Raw genomic sequence first — 25,468 nt, forward strand, 5'->3', positions numbered from 1 at the left:
AGGTGGTTGCTTTGTAAGAAAGAACAATTTCCGTCAGCGGTGACAATACGAGATAGAGTAAAAAGCTTGCTTACCACTTAGCTTAGGAATTTCTGTGTCACCGGCGAAGTTGTCCTCGTGATAACGTTGCTGATTGCAATGCTTTCCTTACTACAAAAGGAACTGGTGTTCCAGTGGCGTTAGTTCTACAGGTTCCAGTAGTGTCGGTCTCAACCAAATACTGCCGAGATGGCATACTTTTCAACTCTGATCGCAGGTGGCTGCCTGCTGATTTTATGCTCAACTAATGCTACTGCTCAAGACAGACAGGACGCTGAAACAGAGACGACGACTACGACTGGTGACGAGGAACAGACATCACCATTGATGGGCAACATTCCAGGAAGACCAATAGATTTTGGCGGTCTTCTGTCGGGCTTGCCCATATTTGGAGGCGGCTTTGGACCGCTGAGACCTGTAGGTGGCGGCATGAGGCCATGGATGTCAATAGGCGGGCCAATGAACGGAGGCGGTGTTCTTCCAGGATGGCCAACAAGCGAAACCACCAGCGGCACAGATACTGCGGAAGCAGCGACAGCATCAAGTATGTTTTCACACCAGCAGTTCTCTTCTCATTAAGTAATCTGACCGTGGATAGCGATAAACCTTCTCTGCCTCGCAGTGAATGGGACAATAACGGACAGTCCTTTTCAGAGAACAAGTCGTCCAACGCTTTTTCGTTGAGTACGTTCGACATTTATATCCTTCACAGCTGCCTCCCATACCATGGAATTTATTCCCTGCCATGGAAACTATTCTTAACACACACTCTATCTTCATGTATCTTCTTCTTGTCCGTGTTTCCCACATATTCATGTCCTCGCCGATTCCGCGGAGAACCTCATTCCTTATCTTACTAGTTCACTTAATTTTCAACATTCTTCTTTAGCACCAATTCTCAAATGCTTCGATTTCCTTCAGTTTTGGTTTTCCCACAGCCCATGTTTCACTACCATACCATGCTGTACGCCAGACGTATTTTATTAGAAATTTCTTCCTCAAATTAAGGCCTACGTTTCATAGCAGCAGACTGCTCTTGGCCAAGAATGCCCTTTTTTGCAGTGCTAGTCTGCTTTTTATGTCCTCGTTCTGTCATGGGTTATTTTTTTGTCTAGGTGTCAGAATTCCTCTACTTCATTATCAACGAAATGTTTCTTCCATTTACTCTCAGTCCATTTTCTTTGTTCATTAGGCTATTCATGCCATTCGACAGAACCTCACTCTCACTGAGGACAGCTATGTCATCAGCAAATCTTATCATTGGTATCCTTTCGCCTTGAATATTAATTCCAGTCCTCAACATATCTTTTATTTCCGTTATTGTTTCTTCGGTGCATAGATTAAACGGTAAAAGAGTACATTTCTGTCTTATACCCCTTTTAATCCGAACACTTCGTTCTTCATCTTCCACTCTTATTATTACCGCTTGTTTCTTGTATGGATTGTATATCACCCGTCTTTGCCTATTTTCCTCGGAATTTGGAACATGTTGCACTATTTTACAATGCTGAATACTATTTCCGGCTCGACAAATCTTATAAACGTGTCTTGATTTTTCTCCAGTCTTGCTTCCATTATCAACCACAATATCAGAACTGCCTCTCTGGTGTCTTTAACTTTTCTAAAGCCCAAATGATGGTCATCTAACAGATACTCATTTTTATTTTCCATTATTCTGTATATTCTTGAGAGTTCATAAACTCCTTCAGCTGAATTGAGTTCCTTATTAGACAACTTTGTAGGTACGGTAATCTCAGCTGAGTAGTCACCTTGGGTATTAATAAAACGCTTCAGCTGTATTTACTCCTTTATTGTTGGATCACTACGGGTTTCGTGACACTTACAATAGTCTTGTCACCAAGATGGATGCATGGGATGTTAAGCTGACTGTGCTATAATTCTCCCACTTCTCGCTCCTTGCACTTTTTGAAATGATAGTTTTTTTTTTTTTTTTTTTTTTTTACGAAAGTCAGATGGTATATCGTCAGTGAATAGTCGTATTGTTGCCACGTCTCTTACTAATTTTAGATACTCCGGTGGTATGTCACATATCGCTTCTGTCTTATTTGAAGTCTTCCAAAGCTCTATTAAATCCTAATTCTAATGCTGCATTCCCTGTCTTTTCCCTATTGACTGCTGCTTCTTCGTCTACCATGTCATCAGATATGTCCTCTCCCTCATATAGGACTTCAATGTTCTCTTTTCAAACATCAACTCGTTGCGTTGCATTTAACAGAGGAAATACCATTGCAGTCTTAATGTTACATCCTGTTACATCCTTTGCTTTTAATTGCACTGATGGCTGTTTTGATTTCTGTGTACGCTGAGTAGGTCCCTTCTTTCTATGTATAACTAAATGCAGGATGTTGGAGAACGCTAAGTCAAGTAAACGAAAAATGATTGTTCCAACAATTCGTACTTTAGTTGCGTCAATTTTCAGATTATGAAAGGACTTCCCCACGTCATGATGACAATTTTTTTCTTTTGCAATTCCTTTTTTTTTCATTTAGTCTGTTCGCCAGTCACTATTTCACCCGTGACCTCAGAAAACGTTGGCCATAAACTTTATGGTGCTTCTAGCGGAGTCAGCTTTACTTTGGATCACGCTACAAGAATTTCATCCAGAACACTGACTGCTGTTTCGGCCGACCGTTGTGACCGAACGGTTCTAGGCGCTTCAGTCCGGAACCGCGCTGCTGCTGCGGTCGCAGGTTCGAATCCTGCCTAGGGCATGGATGTGTGTGATGTCCTTAGGTTGGTTAGGTTTAAGTGGTTCTAAGTCTAGGGGACTGATGACCTCAGATGTTAACTCCGATAGTGCTTAGAGCCATTTGAACCATTTGCTGTTTCGTTTTGTCGTCCGTCGACCTTAAGTTGAATGACCACATAAAACAAATATTAGGAAAGGCAGATGCGAGACGGAGATTCATAGGGAAAATCTTAAGGAAATGTAGCTCATCCACGAAAGTAATGGTTTACAAGGTGCTTGTTCGAGCGATTCTTGTGTATTGTTTGTCAATCAGGCACCCTTATCAGGTAGGACTGATGGAGAGATAGAGAAGATCCAACGAAGACCGGCGCGTTTTGGCTGGGGATCGTCTAGTCCAGGAGAGAGCGTTACAGATGTGCTCAACAAACTCCTTTAGGAGATACTAAAAGAGGCCGTTTTGCATCACGGAGCGGTTTAGCGTTGAAATTTAGAGAGAGTACTGTCCAAGAAGAGTCGGACAGCATATTACTTCCTTCCACATACTTCTCGCTAAATGACTACAAAGAGGGAAATCCGAGACATTAAAACATAGAAACTCATTTGTTCCCACGCGCCATTTCCTAATGGAACTGGGAAAGGGGGGTCAGTTAGTGGTACCAGAAGTTCCCATTCGACAGCCACAGTGAAGTGGTTTCCAGATTACTGATGTAGATCTAGATGAACACATGGTCCGGTTTCGTCTGTGGTTGCTGTTTTGGGATGTTCTTTCACATGGGTCATCTTCAAAAGAAGTATGACCACTCTTAATTCGAGCTTCCCATATCCTAACTGTTGAAAATGGCGGAGCAGGCTCTTTGGCTCCTTATATTCCATTGTCAACTTAGGACGAATTCCGAGGAAGTGAAGCATCCAGTACAAAATATTTTATGATGGGAGGGTATTTTCCTTTGTTCATTTAAATAAAACATACATAACATGATTATCTGCAAAATTATTAAAAAATTCTCAACGTCCAAGTGACTTAAGGCTTTGGTTTGGTTTCTGTACAAAATGTGTAAACATGTGCTGTTTTTAGATTTTGTCGGAAGTAGTGTCGACTTCTTTAGTGGAAAATCCACAGTACTTCAACGAGTCAGTTCCTACATTTACCACGACAAACTCCAACTCCACGCACAAGAAATATCTAAACTGTTCCAACGTAACAGAAGCAAAACTTTATTTATATGAATGGTATATCTACGTCTGGCCAAGAAAGTTTCTGTAATACAGCATAATCACAAGCAACTAATTTAAGATACTTTCAGAATTACTAGATTCAGAAACTTTATCAGTTACATGGAAACGATAGTGAACGCTATTTATTTTTCACGAATATCGCGTTATAAGTTTTTACGCATTTTTATGAAAGTAAAATGGAGGGACATCGTAATTACAACTTAGTGCTTCGCAATGCATGAAACAACAGATAACACTTTCCTTCATCTATCAGCATATGCAGTCTCTTGAATTATAGTCTTTGCCCCAAAGTTATACATATTTTAATTTTCAAGTTTGTGTGATACATGAGATGTAACGACATTACGTACATGTCGTAACTTAAGCTACACTTTCTCCTTAACGTAAACCAAGACAGTATTGCTCTAGTATCACCTTTGCAAATGTTCTGGCAAGGGTTGTCGTTCGCATATCGCCCTGTACACATTTCGGGAATTGTGGTGAGAGCGTGTTAGAGGAATGTCGAGTATTACAACTACTATTGTTTTGCTGTGTAAGATGTGGGAAACAATCCAGTATCAAAAATAGGGATCAACAATAACAAGCTGTCATTACTGAAAAGGGTCCGCCTGCCTAGCTGAGTGCTAACTTGCTTGCTTCCCATGCAGTGGGCCCGGGTTCGATTCCCAGCTGGGTTGGAGATTTTCTCCGCTGGTGGACTGGGTGTTGTGTTGTCCTCATCACCGGTCCGCAACTTGAACAAAGTAGCGTCGACTGAAACAAGACTTGCACTCGGCGGCCGAACTTTCCCTTATGGGGCCTCGCAGCCGACAATGCCACATGCTCTTTTCATTTTTTTCGACACTCCAATGGATTCACGACTGACAAATTACAAGGTATTGCGCTTAAGTAGAGATAAATGTATGATTACACGATTTCAGAATTGTAGCTGGCAGCTACCACTTCTGGGAGCATGCGTAAAGAATGACTACATCGGAACGATTACATAAAACTAATCGCAGATAAGGCAGGTGCCAGACAGATTCTTGCAGGAATCCTTAGGAAACTTAGTCCGCCCACAGTCCTAGACCGACCAGTACCTGAATATTGCTCGTCAGTTTGGGATCCGTTCAAGATAGGATTGATGGAGGAAATAGATTAGATCCAAAGAAGAGCGCCGTGTTTCGTTACAGGAAATACTTGGGGAACGCCAGTGGTAGACGCTGCAGAGGAGGCGTTCTGCATCATTCTATGGTTTATTGTTAAAAGAAAGTAGATTGTGGAAGAGTCAGCCAACATACTGCATCTTCCTACGTATGTCTCGCGAAATGATGATTAAAGTAAAATAAGAGAGATTCGAGCTCTTACAAAGGCTTTCCAACAATCACTCTCCTCACGAACCAATCGTGACTGGAACAGTAAAGCGGAGAAGTGACGGTGGCGCAAAAAGTACGCTCCGCTACACTCCACAAGGCGGCTTGATGTAGGCAGATGTAAAAGCTGTTTTAGATCCAATTATCAAAAATAGTTAATAACAATTATCACTATGACAGAACAACACAAAGAATTAGCTATCGAGCAAATTCATCGTTCGTCAAACACTCCATGAATAAGTTGTACGATTTGCTACCTAGCTTGGTCAGACATAGATTACGAAATCGGATATTGGATTTTAATGTGTACCCAGGAGCAGATGTAGACTCAGATCACAATTTAGTAATGATGAATAGCAGACTAAATTTTAAGAGAATAGTACAGTAGAATAGGTGTAGAAGAAAATTGGATACTGAAAAAAGTTGTTCAAATGGCTCTGAGCACTATAGGACTTAACATCTGGGGTCATCAGTCCCCTAGAACTTAGAACTACTTAAACCTAACTAAGCCTAACTAAGCTAAGGACATCACACACAGCCATGCCCGAGGCAGGATTCGAACCTGCGACCGTAGCGGTCGCGCGGTTCCAGGCTGAAGCGCCTAGAACCGCTCGGCCACAACGGCTGGCTTGGATACTGAAGTATTGGGCAAGGATGAGACGTGATTGAAGCTCGCTAAAGATGTAGATACTGCGGTAAGGAGTACCACGCTCGGCGGTTCTGTTCAAGAGAAGTAAACATCCCTAATCAGACCAATCACGGGAATTGGCAAAACAAATATAGGTATTAGGTAGGTGACTGAGAAGAACGTTCGGTAACAGAAGAAATACTTCAATCAATGGACGAAAGAAGGACGTACAAATATGTTCAGGGAAAGAAAATACAGCAGTATAAATCATTAAGGAATGAAATAAATAGGAATCACAGGGAGGAGAAGGCGAAATGGCTGCTGAAAAGAAGTGAAGAAATACTAAAAGAAACAATCGTCGGAAGGACAGACTTAGCATACAAAAAAGTCAAAACAACCTTGTGTGAACTTAAAATCAAGAACGGCACCGTTAAAAGAAAAATGAGAGTTCAACTGTTAAATGCAGAGGAGAGAGCAGATAAATGGAAAGCGTTCATATAAAACCCGCATGAGAGCAAGGAATCAGAATTTAAAAGAGCTTTCGAAGACTCAACGCTCAAATAAGGCAGAAGAGAGAGATAACATTCCGATGAAATTTCTAAAATCACTAGAGGAAGTGGCAACCAAACGACTATTCAAGTTGGTGTGTAGACTCTATGGGACTGGTGAAGTACCATCAGACTTTAGTAAAAATATCATCCACACAATTCCGAAGACAGCAATGGCAGGTAAGTGCGAGAACTATCGCACAATCAGCTTAACATCTCATGCAACCAAGCTGCTGAGGAGGATAATATACAGAAGACTGGAACAGAGAAATGAAGGTATACCAAATGACTCGGTTTTAGGAAAGGTAAAGGCACCAGAGGGGCTATTGTGACGGTAAGTTTGATAATGAAAGCAGCCTGAAGAAAGATAAAGACACTTCCATAGGATTTGTAGACGTGGAAAAAGTCTTCGACAATGTTAAACAGTGCAGGATGTTCTACATTCTGAGAAAGATAGATGTAAGATGCTGGAAAAGACGAATAATATACAGTGCATACAAGAACGAAGAGAGAAGAGTAAGACTGTAAAACGAAGAACGAAGTGTTAGATTAAAAAGAGGATAAGAGAGGGATAGTCGTTCACCCCTACTGTTCAATCCATACATCAAAGAACAAATGACGGAAATAAAAGACAATTTCAAGGGTGGGATTGAAATTCAAGGTGAAAGAATGTCAATGATAGATTCGCTGATTACTTTCCTACCGTCGATGAAGATGAAGAAAAACTGGAAGATATACTGAATGGAATGAACAGTCTAATGAGTACAGAATATGGATTGAAAGTAAACCGAAGAAAGAGGACGCTAATGAGAAGTAGCAGAAAAGAGACTAGCAGGAAACTTAATATCAACCTCGAAGTAGACGAAATTAAGGTATTCTGCTACCATAGAAGCAAAATGTCCCATGAACGGACGGAGCAAGGAGGACCTAAAATGCAAACGAGCGTAGACAGAGAGGGCATTCGTGGCAAAGAGAAGTGTACTAGTATCAAATATAGATCTTAATTTGAGAAAGAAATTTCTGAGAATGTGCTCTTGGATTACAACATTGTATTGCAGTGAATCTTGGACTGAGAAAACTGGAAGAGAATCGCAGCATTTGAGGTGTGCAACAGAAGAATGTTGGAAATTAGATGGACTGATAAGATAAAGAATGCGTTCTCCGCAGAATCGGCTATGAAAGGAATATGTGGAGAACACTGACAAGAAGAAGGGGGCAGGATGACGGGACATGTGTTAAAACATCATCTCGATGGTGCTACAGGGAGTGGTAGAGAGTAAAACCTGTACACGAAGACAGATAGTGGCTGTGAGGGATTTTTCGTTGGTGGAAAGAATGGAAGAGGGTGCCCTCACCCTTGTGATGCCAATCGAGGAGCTGGTTAAGCGAGAGCGGCTAGGAGGTCTGAAAAGCTGACTGTGGTCTGCACAGGAGTGTGCTGATCATACGCCTATCTACACCGCATCCGAACGAAGACCCTGGCAGAGGATGACACGGTGGTCGGTCGGCACTGAATGGTTCTAAAGGAACAGCTTTGCTCTTTCAGGTACGCCCAGGGACGGATGAGGCGGGTTTGCAGCAAGACAATTTTGGCGTGTAGTCATCATCGTTTGGAAACGGGGGTGGGGGGAGGAATCGTCAGCGAACATATCGAACAGACCCCTCAAACTTCCGCTATAGTGAGGAAAACGACAGAGATATATGCTGGATCTTAAATTCTCCTCAAAATGGAGGTCTTTAAAGAAGCAACATTCGCTGAGCGGAATGACTGAACGAGGCCTTGCTGAATAAATCATTTCAGCATAAGTGCAAGTGATGTGGAAGCTGAATCAGGATGTATGACTGGAAATGTAAACTGTCATCATACCGAATTCAGATTTATAAGAGTATGAAACTTCCAGATAGAATTAATTGTGCGCCTTTTCGGGACTCAAATCGGTAACCTTACCTTTCAGGGGTAATATTCTTACCGTCTGAGCACACCACGGGCGACTCTGTCGGCGTCCGTGCTCGCAACCTTACTTCAGTAGCAAGTGTCTAATACATACCAAACTTCACAGAAGTGCTCCTCCATGCCTTGTGGGGCTAGGACTCCTGGAAGAAGGGATGTTGCTTAGAAACGACCTATCCACAGTCTACCGGACTGTTTCCAGAATTAATTCGCTCTACAGAACTATGAAGGTTGTAAAGTCGTTCAAAACAGTACCCACTCAGTCCCAGAGTGAAAGATTGATTCTGGAAACAGTCAACTAGTCTGTGGAAAAGACATTTCTCCACAGCATCCTTTCTGCCAGGAGTGCTGGTGCCGAAAGGTATGCAGGAGAACTTCCATGAAATTTGGAATGTAGGAGGCAGATGGTGCGGTTGTAAAGCTGAGAGGGTGGCTCGACAGTCGTGTTCGGGATAGCTCACTTAGTACAGCACTCGCCCAAGAATGGAAAACGTCCTAGGTTCACGTCCCGGTCCAGAATTCAGTTGTAATATCTCAGAAAGGTTCAAGCTTCAGAGTGAATATTTCACTCCATATGAGTATGCGTCGTATGTCATATATCTGTACTAAGGGACTTCCTTATACTTCTTGATATAATCTTGGTGATTAGGAAGTTACTGCAGAGGGAAATTCGCAGGTCCTATGGTAAATTTACTTGTCCGTCAACTTGTTCCAGGCTCCCGAGCAGGCGAAACTCGACATGCTGATTCCAGACACAGGGGCAGCTCTCCGACAGCGGCCCACGGCAGAGCAGCCAAAGGCAGGAAGTCCTTCAAGCGCGCCAGGGGGCGCAGATGATGAGCCACTGCACTGCATTGGGAATAACTGCTCGAGTGAAATGGACTGGAAGATGGCTCAATGTAACAACGTTCACACCCTTGCTTACAATATTTAAATAAAGGATTGCTTACGTCTTTCAGCAATCAAAATTTGTTGAATGCACCCTTTATTGACTTCTAGGCAAAAAAAAACTTTCATATTTGAAAGATAAATTTTACTCCCTTCCATGGCAGGGGACCTTTTCGCAGTCATCCTTCATCACTTTCCTCCTCCATTTATTAATGCTCGGTTCGGGGTCCTCGTCTTCAGATCTTCCTTCTTATATCGCTTAAGAACATTCTTTCTCCAACATCCCTCTTCGCCTAGGGTTTCTGTGTTCTGAATAAAATGAAATCCTCATTACGTACAATGAAGAGCCAAAGAAACGTAATCTGCCCAATATCGTGTAGGGCCCCCGCGTGCACGCAGACGTGTCGTAACACGACGTGGTATGGACTCGACTAACGTCTGAGGTAGTGTTGGAGGGAATTGACACCATGAATCCTGCAGTGCTGTTCATAAATCCAAAATAGTACGAGGGGATGGAGATCACTTCTGAACAGCACGTTGCAGGGCATCCCAGATATGCTCAGTAATGTTCATGTCCGGTGGCCAGTGGAAGTATTTAAACTTAGAAGACTGTTCCTGGCGCCACTCTTTAGCAATTCTGGACGTGTGGGGTGTCGCATTGTCCTGCTGGAAATGGCCCGAGTCTGTCGGAATGCACAATGGACATGAGTGGATGCTGGTGATCAGAGATAATGCTTACGTACGTGTCATCTGTCAGAGTCGTATTTAGATTTATCAGGGGTCCCATATCAGACCAACTGCACACGCCCCACACCAACACAGAGTATCGACCAGCCCGCTGCTGTCTCCATAACCGTACACGTCTATTCGCTCGATGCAATTTGAAACGAGACTCGTCCGACCAGACAACATATTTCCAGTCATCAACAATCCAATGTCGTTGTTGACGGGCCCAGGTGAGACGTAAAGCTTTGTGTCGAGCAGTCATCAAGAGTACACGAGTGGGCCTTCGCCTCAAAAAGCCCATATCGATTATGTTCCGTTGAATGGTTCGCCCGCTGACGCTTGTTCATGGTCCATTGTTGAAATCTGCAGCAGTTACAGGAAGGGTTGCACTTCCCGTACGTTGAACAATTCTTTTCAGTCGTCGTTGGTCCCGTTCTTGGCTCTGAGCACTACGGGACTCAACTTCTGAGGTCATTAGTCCCCTAGAACTTAGAACTAGTTAACCCTAACTAACCTAAGGACATCACACACATCCATGCCCGAGGCAGGATTCGAACCTGCGACCGTAGCGGTCTCGCGGTTCCAGACTGCAACGTCTGGAACCGCACGGCCACTTCGGCCGGCGGTCCAGTTCTTGCAGGATCTTTTTCCTGCCACGGCGATATCGGAGATTTTGCGTTTTACCGGATTCCTGATATTCACGGTACACTCATGAAATGGTCGTAAGGGAAAATTCCTATTTCATAGCTACGTTCAAGCTTACTTACATCTTGATTTTCTGCCACTGTAGCAGCGGTAAGCGATCTAACAACTGCACTGGGCACTTGTTGTCTCATATTGGTGTTGCCGACCGCAGCGCCGTATTCTGGTTCTGTATTTGAATATGCATGCCTATACAAGTCTCATTGGCGCTTCAGTTTATAATGAAAGTATCAATATTCTACTTGAAATCTTCAACGCACAACCGCATGTTCAACAATATTGTTACCGCTGTCGGCTGAAGAGGAGCAACAATGTATCGCTACCAGCCGGCCGACATGTGAGTGAAACGAAAAAGGGAAGAAAAGTTCTCGATATAGTAATAACAGACTTTTTGTCAGAATCAATAATATTTTTCAATGTATTTACCTTTTATGGCAATGAGTTCTGTCCAGTATTCTTCTAGTAACTGAATGTCATTACTGAAACGCGATTCTACACAGTCCAGTCACCTTAATGTGACAACGTGTCAAATCCTGAATAACCGCCTTTTGCAGCGCGAGCCGCTGCGGGACATGGAGAAAGAGTCACTGAGATTCTGGAAGGGATCGACAGGGATGTGGATCCTTGCCAACCCCAGAACTTGGCCAGCTGCGCTATGTTCTTCGGTTGAGGATCCATGGCGCAAACAGTCCGATCGAGGTGGTCCCATTAGGGGATTATGGTAAACTCATTCTGGTGATCTTCGAACCACACACTTACACAGAAATCTGTGTGACACGTTGTGTTGTCCTATTGGTGATTGCCAAGGGAAATACAAACTGCATGTAGAGGTGGAGATGGTCCCCAAGGATAGTTGCATACTTGTATTGATCCACTGTGCCTTACAGAGCGACAAGATTCCCAGGGAAAGCCACGAAAACATTCCTCAGGCCACAGCTCTCCCTCCTCCGGCTAGAAAACTTGTGACAATTACTGCAGGCATGTCAGTGCGACAGCGTCTCTCACTCGTCTCAAACATATCTGTAATTACTCTACGGTAGCGCGATTCCTATATGTCTTTCTGCTGGTTCAGTGCCTTTATTAAGATTCACAGGGTAAGCTTACAGAACGCCATCTATCTAGTAATTGCAATTGTTATTTGTCAGGCCTAGTGATCTAGTGACAAGGTGCGGCTTGAATACGGAAAGGTTGTGAGACTGAGTCCCTGTCGGATTACAGAATATCGTAGTCTGCCTTTAAACTAGCCTTCACCTCCCAGTGTTCAAGGTTCCTATTAAAATTATGGGAAAGCTACCTGTTAAAATTACGATTAAATTTTGCCTCTCTTAGAAAGCAGTTGGGTCGCCATTAAAAGCTGGTCGTTGTCGTGTATAACCTTAATCGCATAATAGACTGATCAAACTTTTGAAATAATAATAAGATAAATGATTCAAAAATAAATGATTTTAATTTAGCACACGGAGGAAAAGTCTCTTTTGGAAAACGGGAGTTTGCATTCTGTTCTCAATCAGACAATCGGTCTGTTCACAGACACTGTACTTTCTAAAATTGAAACTTTACTTAACAGGGGATTAAACAAGTAGGCTTGCACGAATTGCACAAGGGTCAAACGCTGTAGGATGTATTCGATGAAGCAAAGCTTGGGATGTGTGGGATAAACCCTTAACAGTGAAATTTAATTCACGTAATCAAATTAAAAGGAAACTTAACACATTTACATGAAAAATGAAGATTGCTAGTTCCTGGCTTGAACGCTTAAGAAAGCATGAAAGTTACCTAAATTTCTCGCGTGGTGGGCTACTAAATCACTGAATATGAACAAGGAACGGGATCAGTGTATTAAAGGTAACACCCGCACTCTCCACATCGACACTACCACGACACAGAAGGAAGAAAACCATCTTCAAGGATATAACAAACAGAGACACGGCAGAGGTTTATGCCACCAGCCCATCGCCACTCAGAAAATTCAATAGCGGAATTAAATGGAAGGTACGATCCGAAATGTAATTCCGGTCGACAATAGAGATTCGATTACTTACAGGAATACGGATGAAGCTAACACTGATAAGCAACGGAACCACGTGACCCGAGCCACAAAATTCCCCCGGAAGTCGGTTAATTACCGAGAGGAACTACATTCTCAAGTAAATTATCATTAAATCCTTGCAAGGTAAAGCTGATATTGAACGCGTGGAACTGAAAGAAGAGCACTAAACTGACTGAAAATGCTGAACTCAGATGAAAATTAACGAACGGAAGAACAAACCAACACAAGAAACGCAAAGACACACACATTCGAGCGGATATACACGAGCCCTAACTGTAATCAGACATACCTCAAATGGCTCTGAGCACTATGGGACTGAACATCTGAGGTCATCAGTGCCCTAGAACTTAGAACTACTTAAACCTAACTAACCTAAGGACAGCACACACATCCATGCCCGAAGCACGATTCGAACCTGCGACCGTAGCGGTCACGCGGTTACGGACTGAAGTGCCTAGAACCGCTCGGCCACAAGGCCGGCAGACATAGTCCTCACACCAAGCTCCCACACTCCTGAGTGAACAGTCACTGTTCATGAAACTGAACTGTTATAAAAAGTATTGTTCACTATTTCGGATTTAATACTCTGAGCTACTATTAATGCCTGAAGCTGCGAGAGAAATCGGTTAAGGCTTCAACTAGATTGAGACTTACACAATTTCAACTACTATATTCAGCTACTACAAACCAGATCCTAACAGCAATCTCAATCACCAAATTTCCAGGAGCGAGCGACCACTATCCTGACCAAATCGGAGTCCACACACGGAAGTTGTCAGAGAACACCCTTACAGCTTCCTGTTAACTTAAGCACAATAGCTAGTCGCACATCAGGAAACGAAACCTATTGGGCATTCTCTAACCTTAACCAAAGTTGGCTAAACTGCCACAGTAGCAGACAAAAAGTTTACCTGCCATCAGACACAATAAAAACTCAATATACATTGCATTCACTCACTCTGTCATTTTAAAATTGTAGGACTGGGTAGGAAGGATAGCGCCACAGCATAAATACGCTATAATTAAGTGTGGCGAAGGTACAGGAAACACAGATACATAATAAATCAATATAAAGACATAAAATAGTCATGGAATAAGTATGAATCCAGTGAATGCATACAGTTTTGGCTGACAGGAACTGCCTCAGCTGCCGAATCTTTCTCCCGGCATATTTACTGAATGCTACGAAAATATACGGTGCTAAAGTACATGTGAAATGACGTTAAATTTGATTGAAACACTATGAAGGAGCTATTATGGAGACCGTTGAAGCTATTTGCGGATTTGCGAGAAGGACACGTGTTTCACATGCCAGGAGTAGGTTAGGGACGCACAGGTCGAAGTACTTGCATCCTTTGAACACCACAGAATATTCATTATCTGCGGTAGATGTTGATGTGATGTATTTCTGTTAGTTCTTGGCTCAGGTTTTGCTATAGCAAACATACAAGCTACTCTGCAGCAACTGGCATTCTCCTTTGTAGTAAAGAAAATATTTCATGGAGGTATCTTATCGCCACTGGTGACGTACGCTGTGCAAATTGCGCACACCTCCGTTCGAGAGTATTGTGTCAAACGTCAGTCAGTCTTCACATGCCTTTGTTGCTAGCTGTTATCTGTGTTCGTGCTGCTTCTCCTTCACGTGCAAAATATGCACCGAGTAATCCATAAGTGGGGCACGATGAACTTAGAAGTTTAGCAAACGCTTAAGTCACTAATAAAAAGGATAAATAAATGTTCAGTTAAGTGCAAACATTTTTAGCCGTATTCTGTAGGTCCCCCACGCCCACCTACACCCCCCCCCCCCCCCTCCCTAAAGAATCCTTCTCTTCCAAAAGGCTTATTTGTAGATTTAGCCCCTTAAAATCGCTGGCTATCGAAATACACTGGCATGCGAACCTACAATGAGGAGCATGGCTTCAATGGGGGCTGCATCAGCTGCATCAGCTGCATCAGCAAAACTCCAAAGAAATTAAACAGCCAAAATATAAGGAAATGCGAGAAGAAAATTCAAAATGAAGCAATTACAATCCATTGAAGAATACTTTCGGAAGAACAATAAACTTTTGCAACTTTATGATGAACAAAGGTTCTTCATATGCAGTCGTTTAGTAACACTGAAAAGCAATAACGAGAAATTAAGCTGAAGGCTCTTTTAATAGCAGCACGTAATCCAGCTTTTGAAAAAGGTATCCTTTGAAATGGAAGTCAATCTGTTTGAAATGAAGTACATACATCTCCGAAATCAAATTGAATAGTAAAACTCAGTCTTATAATTAAATTTCTTGAAATGATTTTAGTTAGCTTTGAAAAACAAATCTAAAACGCTCTTGGTTTAGAACTGTAGAAGTCTACGGTGCGCTCACTAAATGGCACAGGTAATTTGTGTGTAAAATAATGTAATTAATTACGCAGGTCGATGGAGACTGTCTTTTGCCACTCGACGATCTCTCTGCTAAATGCGTCGTGATCCTTTAACTCAGATGCCACTCCATTGCCAATGATAATGTTTACTTGTGTCTGTCATTGACAGGTTGCGACTTATTATCTAAGGCTCCAATAATATGATAATTTTGTACTGGGTAGGTAGGTATTTTGTTTACTTCTTTAATCCTTTTAAACATATCCTGCGATAAAATATTAATAGAGGCACCTCCCTCAAAGCTATTTTAGTATAAATTTTTCCCACTATGGCATTTACAGGTGCCTGCGCTAAAACCTGTTATGTTTAGTGTGCAAAGGCTGATTCATGGTCGACTCATCTCTGATATCAGTTCCCTCATTATATCTTGAAAGATTGACGTGATTGCGTTGACTGCCCACGCCCCATTTTACGACAGTCATCGGGGGGCCCAATCGGGTCGAAATTAGTTTGATGAAGTTTCCTTAGTGACTTCACATTGATTACTGAATGACCTTGAATTTGCCAACTACTGGCAGGCGCACCATGGTCTATTCAGCTATTTTGTGGATAAGTATTGTCTGTGGATTCTGGGTTTCATTATTTGGATTCCACTAACCGTTATTATTACCTCCGAAACTTTGACTGCCCCCGTTTCCTGGTACCCAAGGTGATATCAGTTATTGTTAAACCTTTTTCGATTACTATTATCCGAATTCTGTGCACGTGCGTCTGTGCAACGCGCATTATATTCGGATGAAGTAAAGGGTGACAACACAAGGGCGGAACGGTACCCGAGACATTGGCTACTCCCAGTAACGAGTTTTGTGTGAATACAGTATTCCTCAAAGTACCTCCGAGACTACCTTGTACAGCGTGGAAAGGCTCTGGGTTGATAACATGTTTCCGCAGTCTCTCTCAATACCCAGACAGAAATGCTCTTTCAATCTGCTCTTAAGTTTGACAGAGTTCAGTGCGTCTGTGGCCCAAACGGCTCCATCACTTTCTGTGTGCCCTGTGATGAAACGGATCTTTTGCTGCTCAGTCCAAGACTATGGTAATACACCTCTGAATGCTCATATAAACACTACTGGATGTGGGTTATTTTTCTCTGGTATAAAAACTTGGAGTTGTATACGCTTGAGCAGACTTTTCTCGAGCAAAACAGGAGAGAGTGATGCTACTTCATATGGTACACGAGCTGGCAATAGGTTACTAGAATTTTTGTCGTTACCTTATGCTGTATGATTTGCTGCAGTATGACTGGCGTAATAATTAGATACTTTATTAACAGCGTGGGGTGCCTCGAACCATGCTCCTGACTGTAGACAATTCCTGTTTTAATGGTTGTGATTTGCGCAGTCACTTTGTTACGCCATTCTGTAAACTTTACGTAAAGTAACTTTTATTTGTTCTAATTCGGATGTTACCGATTTGCCAGCATTATCTCGCTCGGACATAACGGATGTTCCCGTTTCACCACTGACGTGCTCTATCTCGGAATTTAATCTATCGTTAATTTCTACGTCTTTGTGTGTAAGCCATTGGGGAAAATAATCAACAACGTGCTTGCACTGATCACTGAAATGTTTTTATATTTTCAAACCTTGTTCCTCTATGAAAACATCTATATTGTTTTCTAACAACACAAAGGTATCTCTTAATTGTTTTTGATCTTTAAATAAGGTATTCGTTGCGCACGCACGTAAGTTATTCTCACATTTTATGTCTTGAGTGATCTTGGAAAAGAACATGGCTTACAAAAACTTATAAATGAAGACATTTGAGATTACGCCGTCGTAGGAAGAAGAGAGAATAGTACGGATGTTCCTTTCACTGTTCTCCAGGCACTGCAGGCACAAATGAAATGACTTGACTGCTACCACGAGTGAACTGTGTGCTAGTATTGCCGTCCTTTAATTGTGAAACATCACTTTCTAGAGTATCATATTGTAATGACAGTGTGTAGAAGTTAGCAGTCAATTTCTTTGTGTTACTAGATTTGTTTTTTAAGCCTTTGGACAGGCTCCGTAATTTTTTGGATTGGTTCTCAAATTGCGTGATCATGTCGTCCATAATTGCCTTAAGATTGTGTGACAATAGACCATGAGGCCATTTGGTCTACCGGCTATTTATATGTTCATTTCACTAGGAATATCTCCCATTGGAACATTTATTCCTCGTGAAACATTGATAACAGATTGATCAATTGCACTAAGTGCAAGATCCCCTAATTTAGCATCATTTTCACACAATAAGTTATCCATCATAATATCTGCTTCAGTTTCAGAGGGCATTCCAGATCGGGCTCTGAAACTCGTGCATTTTCAACCTGCATATTGGGCATACTCGTTCTGTTCAGCGTTACGCTCTACGTTATTATCTTCCTTCATAGTCATTTTGGAAATCCTGTCAATTTTTACCATAACATTAATATCAATTAAAAATTTATTCTTGCAACAGTTTTGAATGAATGACATCTGAAAAAAAGCTATCAGATAACACTATCCTACTGAGGAATGCTGATACAACAATGTCATGCGGCACACGCCGTTACTGATAAAACGTTATGGAGTTAGCTATCCTGTGATTTACATTCACAATGTCAAAATTTAACACAGAAAATGTTGTTATTGAGTTTCAATAATAAATGTTTTACGCAGCGGGAGAGGCTAAAACTGCAGATTGCTCTTACCCAATGTAGCGATGCATTGACGTTCTGAAAATGTTTCCTGGATTTGATGAGTGAAATTCTCTGATGATTTTTCCTCCATTTTTTATCTCTGTTTTTCTTTTTAAATGTCTGTTATCCATTGAGATGTGGTACGCGCAAAATAGCAAAACTAAAAACTTCAGATAATTTATAAGTCATGTCGCGGTCACGTCAATTACGATCGCTCTTTCCGTTTAGTTAGCTGTTAACATTTGTTGTCAGAAGAGACCAAAGGGTGATTATAATGATGAATAACGAAAATCGACGAAGCCTGTGTTGGAGGCTTGTTTTCAACACGATGGTACGTGACCGTGGAAAGATGAGTAATCAGTTTTGTGCGTCAGACTTAACTTGACAGTAAATTGACGCTTATAAATAGGCATCGGACTTTATTCTCATGTAATTAAATGGAGATAGGTTCGTTTTCTGGAATGTGCTGTGAGCACTTAAGACTGCAGCAATGGCAGTCAGTCTACTGCATCATCGTATTAAAACGACCAATAACGAATATTTGCTGGAAAACATTAAAAATTATTAAATGAGAACAATGAATAAATTAAATAATACAAATGAAAAAAAAATTTTTCTTATCATTCCAGTACAGCTTATCTACATTAACGTCGTAGGACACTACCTTTTATTACATACATTCACTGAGATGGCTATGACAGAAGAGAGAAAGAGTACAAGACAGTACTGATATATCAACATTTTTCATAAAAAAAATAGTATCGTAAATAAAACACAGAAAGTCTCTGAGATCGGGATGTTGTGATCCTAATTGTGGGATTACATTGTCTACAAAATGCTACCATGAGAATGTAGGATTAGTACTGAATATATTCAATGAAGTAAAGATCTAAATAAGACTCTAATGTATCAAGTAGATCTATCGTCAGACATGAAAATGTTGTCGGTTTCCTAAGTAAGAATATATTAGCCATGCAATCTCTGACAAATAAAGGCAGAAATATTATCTGCTAAAAAAAAAAGACTTATAAAAAAACGTTGAAAGTTAACCCTGTGGTGCTGTTATAAAATGACTGAGAATGTATGCAAAATTTAGTTTACTAACAACATTTATTTTCCCAAAACAAAGACAGACATAAATAATGCTAAACAAGTTATTGATTGAATACTGTAAACAACTAACAGGAGGTTTAAGACCACAATGGACAAGGATACTGGATGGCAGAAGCGAGTGAAGTTTTCTGGCCCTAAAATTGTGGATAACACAGTCTGAATTAATCTGACGCTGAGCTGTGGTTTCACTACATAGTGCAGCTGAGAGCAAATGGCGATTGTGATCTGTACACCCTGACAATACCGGAGCCGCAGTACACTACCCTGTTTGCTTCGTGCGGCGATGTAACTTGCAGCTGTTGAGATGGGTGCGGCAGAGATGAGACATGAGGCAGACCTATGAATCGATCGCTGCCATGAAAGATATGCAAAAATCTCACAGTCTAGTGATCAGGCAGACGGTTCGCAATTTACTCTCTACCAGAGCCCTGATATCACAGTAGATTTTAGTGTGTGACACATCTGTTCACTGATCGTACCAAGGAACAATTTCATTCACTTATACGACAGAGCTCACAAGGATAGCAAACGTCAAGACTGGTGAACCAAAAACGAATCAGTGTGCTCTCGGCAAACGAGTAGTCCGAAGATGTAGAGGAATGTTGGACGAAGATGGTAACTGTCAGGATGCGCCGTACTAAAACTCTTCCGAGTTTCCCAAGTCATTTATTATTTCCCGCTACAGTGCCACCATTCCTCTCGGTCTGCGTCTCCGGGTCCCACAATGCTGAGGACACCACTTGGTTGTCTGCGAAATGGCTCGGTGCAGAACGGCTGCCTCGGCGACCTGTGCAACGCCCTGCTGTGTGACAGCCTTATACCGCCACAGAGTTGTGACAATGTCAGGATGTGCCGGCAGTCAACTCAACTGACTTCGCCCCTGCTGCTTCAGCGCCGCCCACTGGGAGCTGCAACAGAGCCCACAGGGTGCTTCCTCCCTGTCATGACTAAGATCATGGCAACAACAAGTGCCTGCGATCCTGCGTCCTAATCTGTGGCCCTCACCTCAGGATGCTTCCAGCGTGTGTTGGGAGCCAACAAGACTGCCCGCAGTAGCGAGCCGTGGCGTAGCCTGCAGCTGCCTGTCTGCGGACCCTGCGTTGGCCTCAGAGGGTCGAACCAGCGATCTGCCGTGGACTGGAACGCTGGCGCCCCATCTGCTGCTGCATGTAGCTGGTGGTGTGACATGCCCAGCTGTCTAGGAGAACTGTCACACTTGAATGCCTAGTTAGTGAACTGGCGCCTATTTGTAGGCGGCTGGGTGCCTCTGTTTTGCTAATGCGCAGCTCCCAGTCATGTACTCATAACACCTGGGTTGGGCCAGTTGGGCCAGTGGGCCCTTTCTGCCTGTAACGTGCGCCATGCAAACTGCTGCATTTACTCTTTTCAGTGGGTCTATGGCCCTGTGGCCTTCATTCTACTACGCAACTGCTGGTAGCATAACTTACTGTTGACAAGCCTGCACCTGGCTGTAACTTCTGTGCTCAGAAATATTGCACCTAAGCTAACCTTTTCCCATCTTAAACGGTGGTGCCGCTACATTATTCCCCCCTTTGGAAAGACCCGGTCACCGGGTCGACCTCTAACTACTCTTAAACTTGTTTAGGTCGGCATTTACTTCTGATGTATTTACTACTACCAGTATAAAACTTAGTTGTGGTCTAGTCCTCTTAAAACACATGGCATGAGACAAAATGTAAAAATTCCTTACTGAATGACCACTCCACTTAATGCTCGATCAATCCCTTACCCGTCTCATGCCCTTGGTATCCAGTGTACTGGGATTTGGACTACCATCAGTTCCCTCTTGGAATTGGCTCTCCGCCTGATCAGAATGATAACAACACACAACAAAGTTAAGACTACAATGGTCCTTGGCACAAATGATCGTTACTTTTCGTTGCCGTTCCCTATATAGAGCAACATGCTGCACAAGCTGTTTGATTCATATGCGCAACTCCTACTCTGAAAGAACTGGTTTACGGATCTCAACAGACCTGACTCCAGGGTTTGACTTAACAAGATCAGATTCCGCCTTGGCAAAAACTCTAAAGTTGCTTCTGGCCAGCACAGCTGTGGCTGTGTAACATTCAGTTGCGTGACTCCTGGCAGATGGAAGGTTGGTCCTATTATGGTACACGCAGTTCCACTGATTAAAATTCTCCTCCCCTCGAGCTCTATACGTTTCGCTTCGGCAAATACTCCCTGCTCAAAATAACTTCCTACTACTATTAATTTTTCGTAGGTGGAGAAGATCCAATGCATCCTGACCCGTTGAAAGCTCAATTTTGGCTCCATGATGCCCCTTGCACAGTCTATTTCTTCCCTCCTGGCTAAAAATAACTACACTGTGCACGTGTCCAGATTGGTGCTTATCACCCTGGCAGCTCCATAATTCCTCCCTTGTCATCTCGGCGTACTGGCTCTTAACTGCCGAGATCACCAACACCTCCTCAGTTTTTTACTTTACCAACTTGCTCAACGCTCCCCCTTTCAGTGACTTGAGGACGATGATCACCATCACTCTTCTTCCCTCTTCAAAAAGACTGCTGTTCCTATCAGGCTCACAATACTCGAAAACACATACAACATATGAAAAAACAATGCCTAATTAATCTAATTAATCAACGCAAACTCAATGATACATAAGAAGGAAATAAAAATCGACAAATAGCAAAGCATACGGTACATCATAATGTACTCTATCTTCCTGGTTTTCTCTGCACTGAACACCTCTCTTCACTCTCTCTTTCTTCCTCTTCTCTTTCTGTGACATGCCTGGAATCACATCCGGGCAATCTTTAAATGGCCGCAAACGCCCAATGTGTACTATCGTTGTACTAGATGACAGCTGAAGATTAACATTAACGGGGGATGTCGTTTCAACTACTTGGTATGGCCCTCGATACCTCGTGACGAACTTCTTCGTTTTCCCGTATAGGGGTTGGACAGCATTACCCATTGCCCTACTCTATAGTGCGGTAAACTACCTTTCCGCTTCACTGCGTCTTCCTGCCTTTACAAAGCCTTCGTATTCGCCTTTTGTACCCGTTTCCAAACATCCCGAATCGTTCTCGCGGATTGACGTACAGATTCACCGGTTCTTCCTTTCTGCAGCTTCACTAAATAAAACGGTGACGGCATTTTTTGCCTGTACATACAGAGACAAACCGATATTGGTATGTCTTTTGCATTGTATGCGCATACAATATGCTTCAAATACTCGTCCCACTGACGGTGATGAGAATCCATACAAATTCAGCATCTTCCCGATTGTTCTGTTGTTGAGTAATTCCTCTCTGTTGCATTCAACTGCCTAGACGGACAGGCTATAGGATGTTCTTTCCATCAATTTCTTAAACAAAAACACACCATAATGCATGATTCGTTGCATCGCATGCTAGAATAAATTTCTTTTAAAATCTGGGAACACAAAAACCGGACTTAATGTTAACACTTCTTTCAATTTGCCAAATGCTTTCTGACACCCTTCTGTCCACTCAAATTTCACACCCTTTCGTAACAATCGCGTCAATGGCTCTGCTAAATCTGCAAAACCCTTCACGAACTTTCGATAGAAATTGCAAATTCCGACGAATGATTGCACTTCCTTAACTGTTTTCCGCTCCCGAAAATTCCTTACAGCCGGTACCAACCTCGGATCTGTTCGTACTCCGTCCTTACTGATGATATGACATTAATATTTCACTTCTTCCAGTGTAAAATGACACTTCTCCAGGCTCAAGGTTAAGCAATCTGCTCTTAACCTCAAAAAGACTTCCCTTAACCGCTGTCTATGATGCTCCATACTACTTCAAAACACTAATACGTCATCCAAATAGACAAGACACTTCCGTGGTTTAAAACCCCTTAACACACTGTCTAGCAACCTCTGAAACGTTGCTAGAGCGTTTTTCAAAGCGAATGGCATCTGATGTACTGGTAATGGCCTCCCGGAGCAGAGAAAGCAGTTTTTGGACGATCCTCTGGAGCCACCTCTAACTGATGATAACCACTTGTCAAATCCATCACAGAAAAGTACAGGCACTGACCTCAGTGATCCAAAGCCTCCGATACGTCTGGAATGGGGTGTGCGTCCGTTACTGTCTTATTATTGAGGTATCGGTAGTCACAACAGAAGTTGTATTTCTTAGTTCCATCCATAGATTTTTTAATCACTACAATGCAAATACACTCCTGGAAATGGAAAAAAGAACACATTGACACCGGTGTGTCAGACCCACCATACTTGCTCCGGACACTGCGAGAGGGCTGTACAAGCAATGATCACACGCACGGCACAGCGGACACACCAGGAACCGCGGTGTTGGCCGTCGAATGGCGCTAGCTGCGCAGCATTTGTGCACCGCCGCCGTCAGTGTCAGCCAGTTTGCCGTGGCATACGGAGCTCCATCGCAGTCTTTAACACTGGTAGCATGCCGCGACAGCGTGGACGTGAACCGTATGTGCAGTTGACGGACTTTGAGCGAGGGCGTATAGTGGGCATGCGGGAGGCCGGGTGGACGTACCGCCGAATTGCTCAACACGTGGGGCGTGAGGTCTCCACAGTACATCGATGTTGTCGCCAGTGGTCGGCGGAAGGTGCACGTGCCCGTCGACCTGGGACCGGACCGCAGCGACGCACGGATGCACGCCAAGACCGTAGGATCATACGCAGTGCCGTAGGGGACCGCACCGCCACTTCCCAGCAAATTAGGGACACTGTTGCTCCTGGGGTATCGGCGAGGACCATTCGCAACCGTCTCCATGAAGCTGGGCTACGGTCCCGCACACCGTTAGGCCGTCTTCCGCTCATGCCCCAACATCGTGCAGCCCGCCTCCAGTGGTGTCGCGACAGGCGTGACTGGAGGGACGAATGGAGACGTGTCGTCTTCAGCGATGAGAGTCGCTTCTGCCTTGGTGCCAATGATGGTCGTATGCGTGTTTGGCGCCGTGCAGGTGAGCGCCACAATCAGGACTGCATACGACCGAGGCACACAGGGCCAACACCCGGCATCATGGTGTGGGGAGCGATCTCCTACACTGGCCGTACACCACTGGTGATCGACGAGGGGACACTGAATAGTGCACGGTACATCCAAACCGTCATCGAACCCATCGTTCTACCATTCCTAGACCGGCAAGGGAACTTGCTGTTCCAACAGGACAATGTACGTCCGCATGTATCCCGTGCCACCCAACGTGCTCTAGAAGGTGTAAGTCAACTACCCTGGCCAGGAAGATCTCCGGATCTGTCCCCCATTGAGCATGTTTGGGACTGGATGAAGCGTCGTCTCACGCGGTCTGCACGTCCAGCACGAACGCTGGTCCAACTGAGGCGCCAGGTGGAAATGGCATGGCAAGCCGTTCCACAGGACTACATCCAGCATCTCTACGATCGTCTCCATGGGAGAATAGCAGCCTGCATTGCTGCGAAAGGTGGATATACACTGTACTAGTGCCGACATTGTGCATGCTCTGTTGCCTGTGTCTATGTGCCTGTGGTTCTGTCAGTGTGATCATGTGATGTATCTGACCCCAGGAATGTGTCAATAAAGTTTCCCCTTCCTGGGACAATGAATTCACGGTGTTCTTATTTCAATTTCCAGGAGTGTACATCGGTATTCTGTATGGTTTACGGTGAACAGGTGCTTTGTTCGCTGTTGGTATCCTATGTTGAACTAATGGAGTTGCTGGTAACGTTCCTCGCGGAAAAAACAAATTCTTAAATTGCCACAACAATTCTTCTATATGCTCTTTTTCTCCTCCTTTCAAATGCTTAACTTTGTTACGCAATGCAGCTCTATCGGCAGTTAGTGGTTGACCGCCAGGCCTACCTCTCGAAAACCAGTCTTCGTCGTCTGGTACATCCAAATTCGCTACAAAAACTCCTTTTCTCTAATTTGCGTCTACAGCCCTAAAAGTATCCACGTTCACGGGGACTACTCGACCGTCGTTTCCCTCTTGTATGCGTACAATACTACATTTCACAAAAAAATCTAATGGATCCAAAAATTCATTATCATCCAATGGTTCAATAACACATATCGTATCCACAGGTATATTTGACTCTACACTTACCCAAAGCGACTTCCTGGTGCCACTAGACACACACTCACGCTAATTAAGCCTTAATGCTAATGCACGTTGTTCAATTGGTTTGTTCATTACGTTGAACGCCCCTCGCGACAGCTCTGCATCGACAACAGTTTCCCCTAGCTGAAATAACTTTGCTCCAAATTCCACATTTCGTTGTCCAAGGCCAATTTTGGCATGATGTTGATGCAAGAAATCTACTAATAGGATCATTTCGTAGCCCTCGCTTACCCATGGTACTAACTCCATGCATGCATCAAATCGGATTTTACCTATGCGAAAGTCAACTGTTACTGACCCCAAAGGTGCGACCTCCTTATCCCCCACTCCACGGAACCTATAACG

At 43.3% G+C, this 25,468-nt stretch overlaps 2 protein-coding genes across 3 annotated transcripts in view; one reads left to right on the top strand and one right to left on the bottom strand.

The window, feature by feature from the left end:
* Positions 1–25,468, bottom strand: part of LOC126263733 (uncharacterized) — a 191,105-nt gene that overhangs the window by 73,993 nt on the left and 91,644 nt on the right. The gene's annotated exons all lie outside the window — the stretch shown is intronic.
* Positions 181–9,432, top strand: LOC126263761 (translation initiation factor IF-2-like). Its single transcript, XM_049960940.1, has 2 exons — positions 181–583; positions 9,180–9,432. Exons 1-2 carry the CDS (start codon positions 229–231, stop codon positions 9,299–9,301), a joined length of 477 nt encoding a protein of 158 aa, XP_049816897.1. The 5' UTR covers positions 181–228; the 3' UTR covers positions 9,302–9,432.

The sequence above is a fragment of the Schistocerca nitens genome, chromosome 1 (genome assembly GCF_023898315.1).
Source record: "Schistocerca nitens isolate TAMUIC-IGC-003100 chromosome 1, iqSchNite1.1, whole genome shotgun sequence".
NCBI classification, from domain to species: Eukaryota; Metazoa; Arthropoda; class Insecta; order Orthoptera; family Acrididae; genus Schistocerca; species Schistocerca nitens.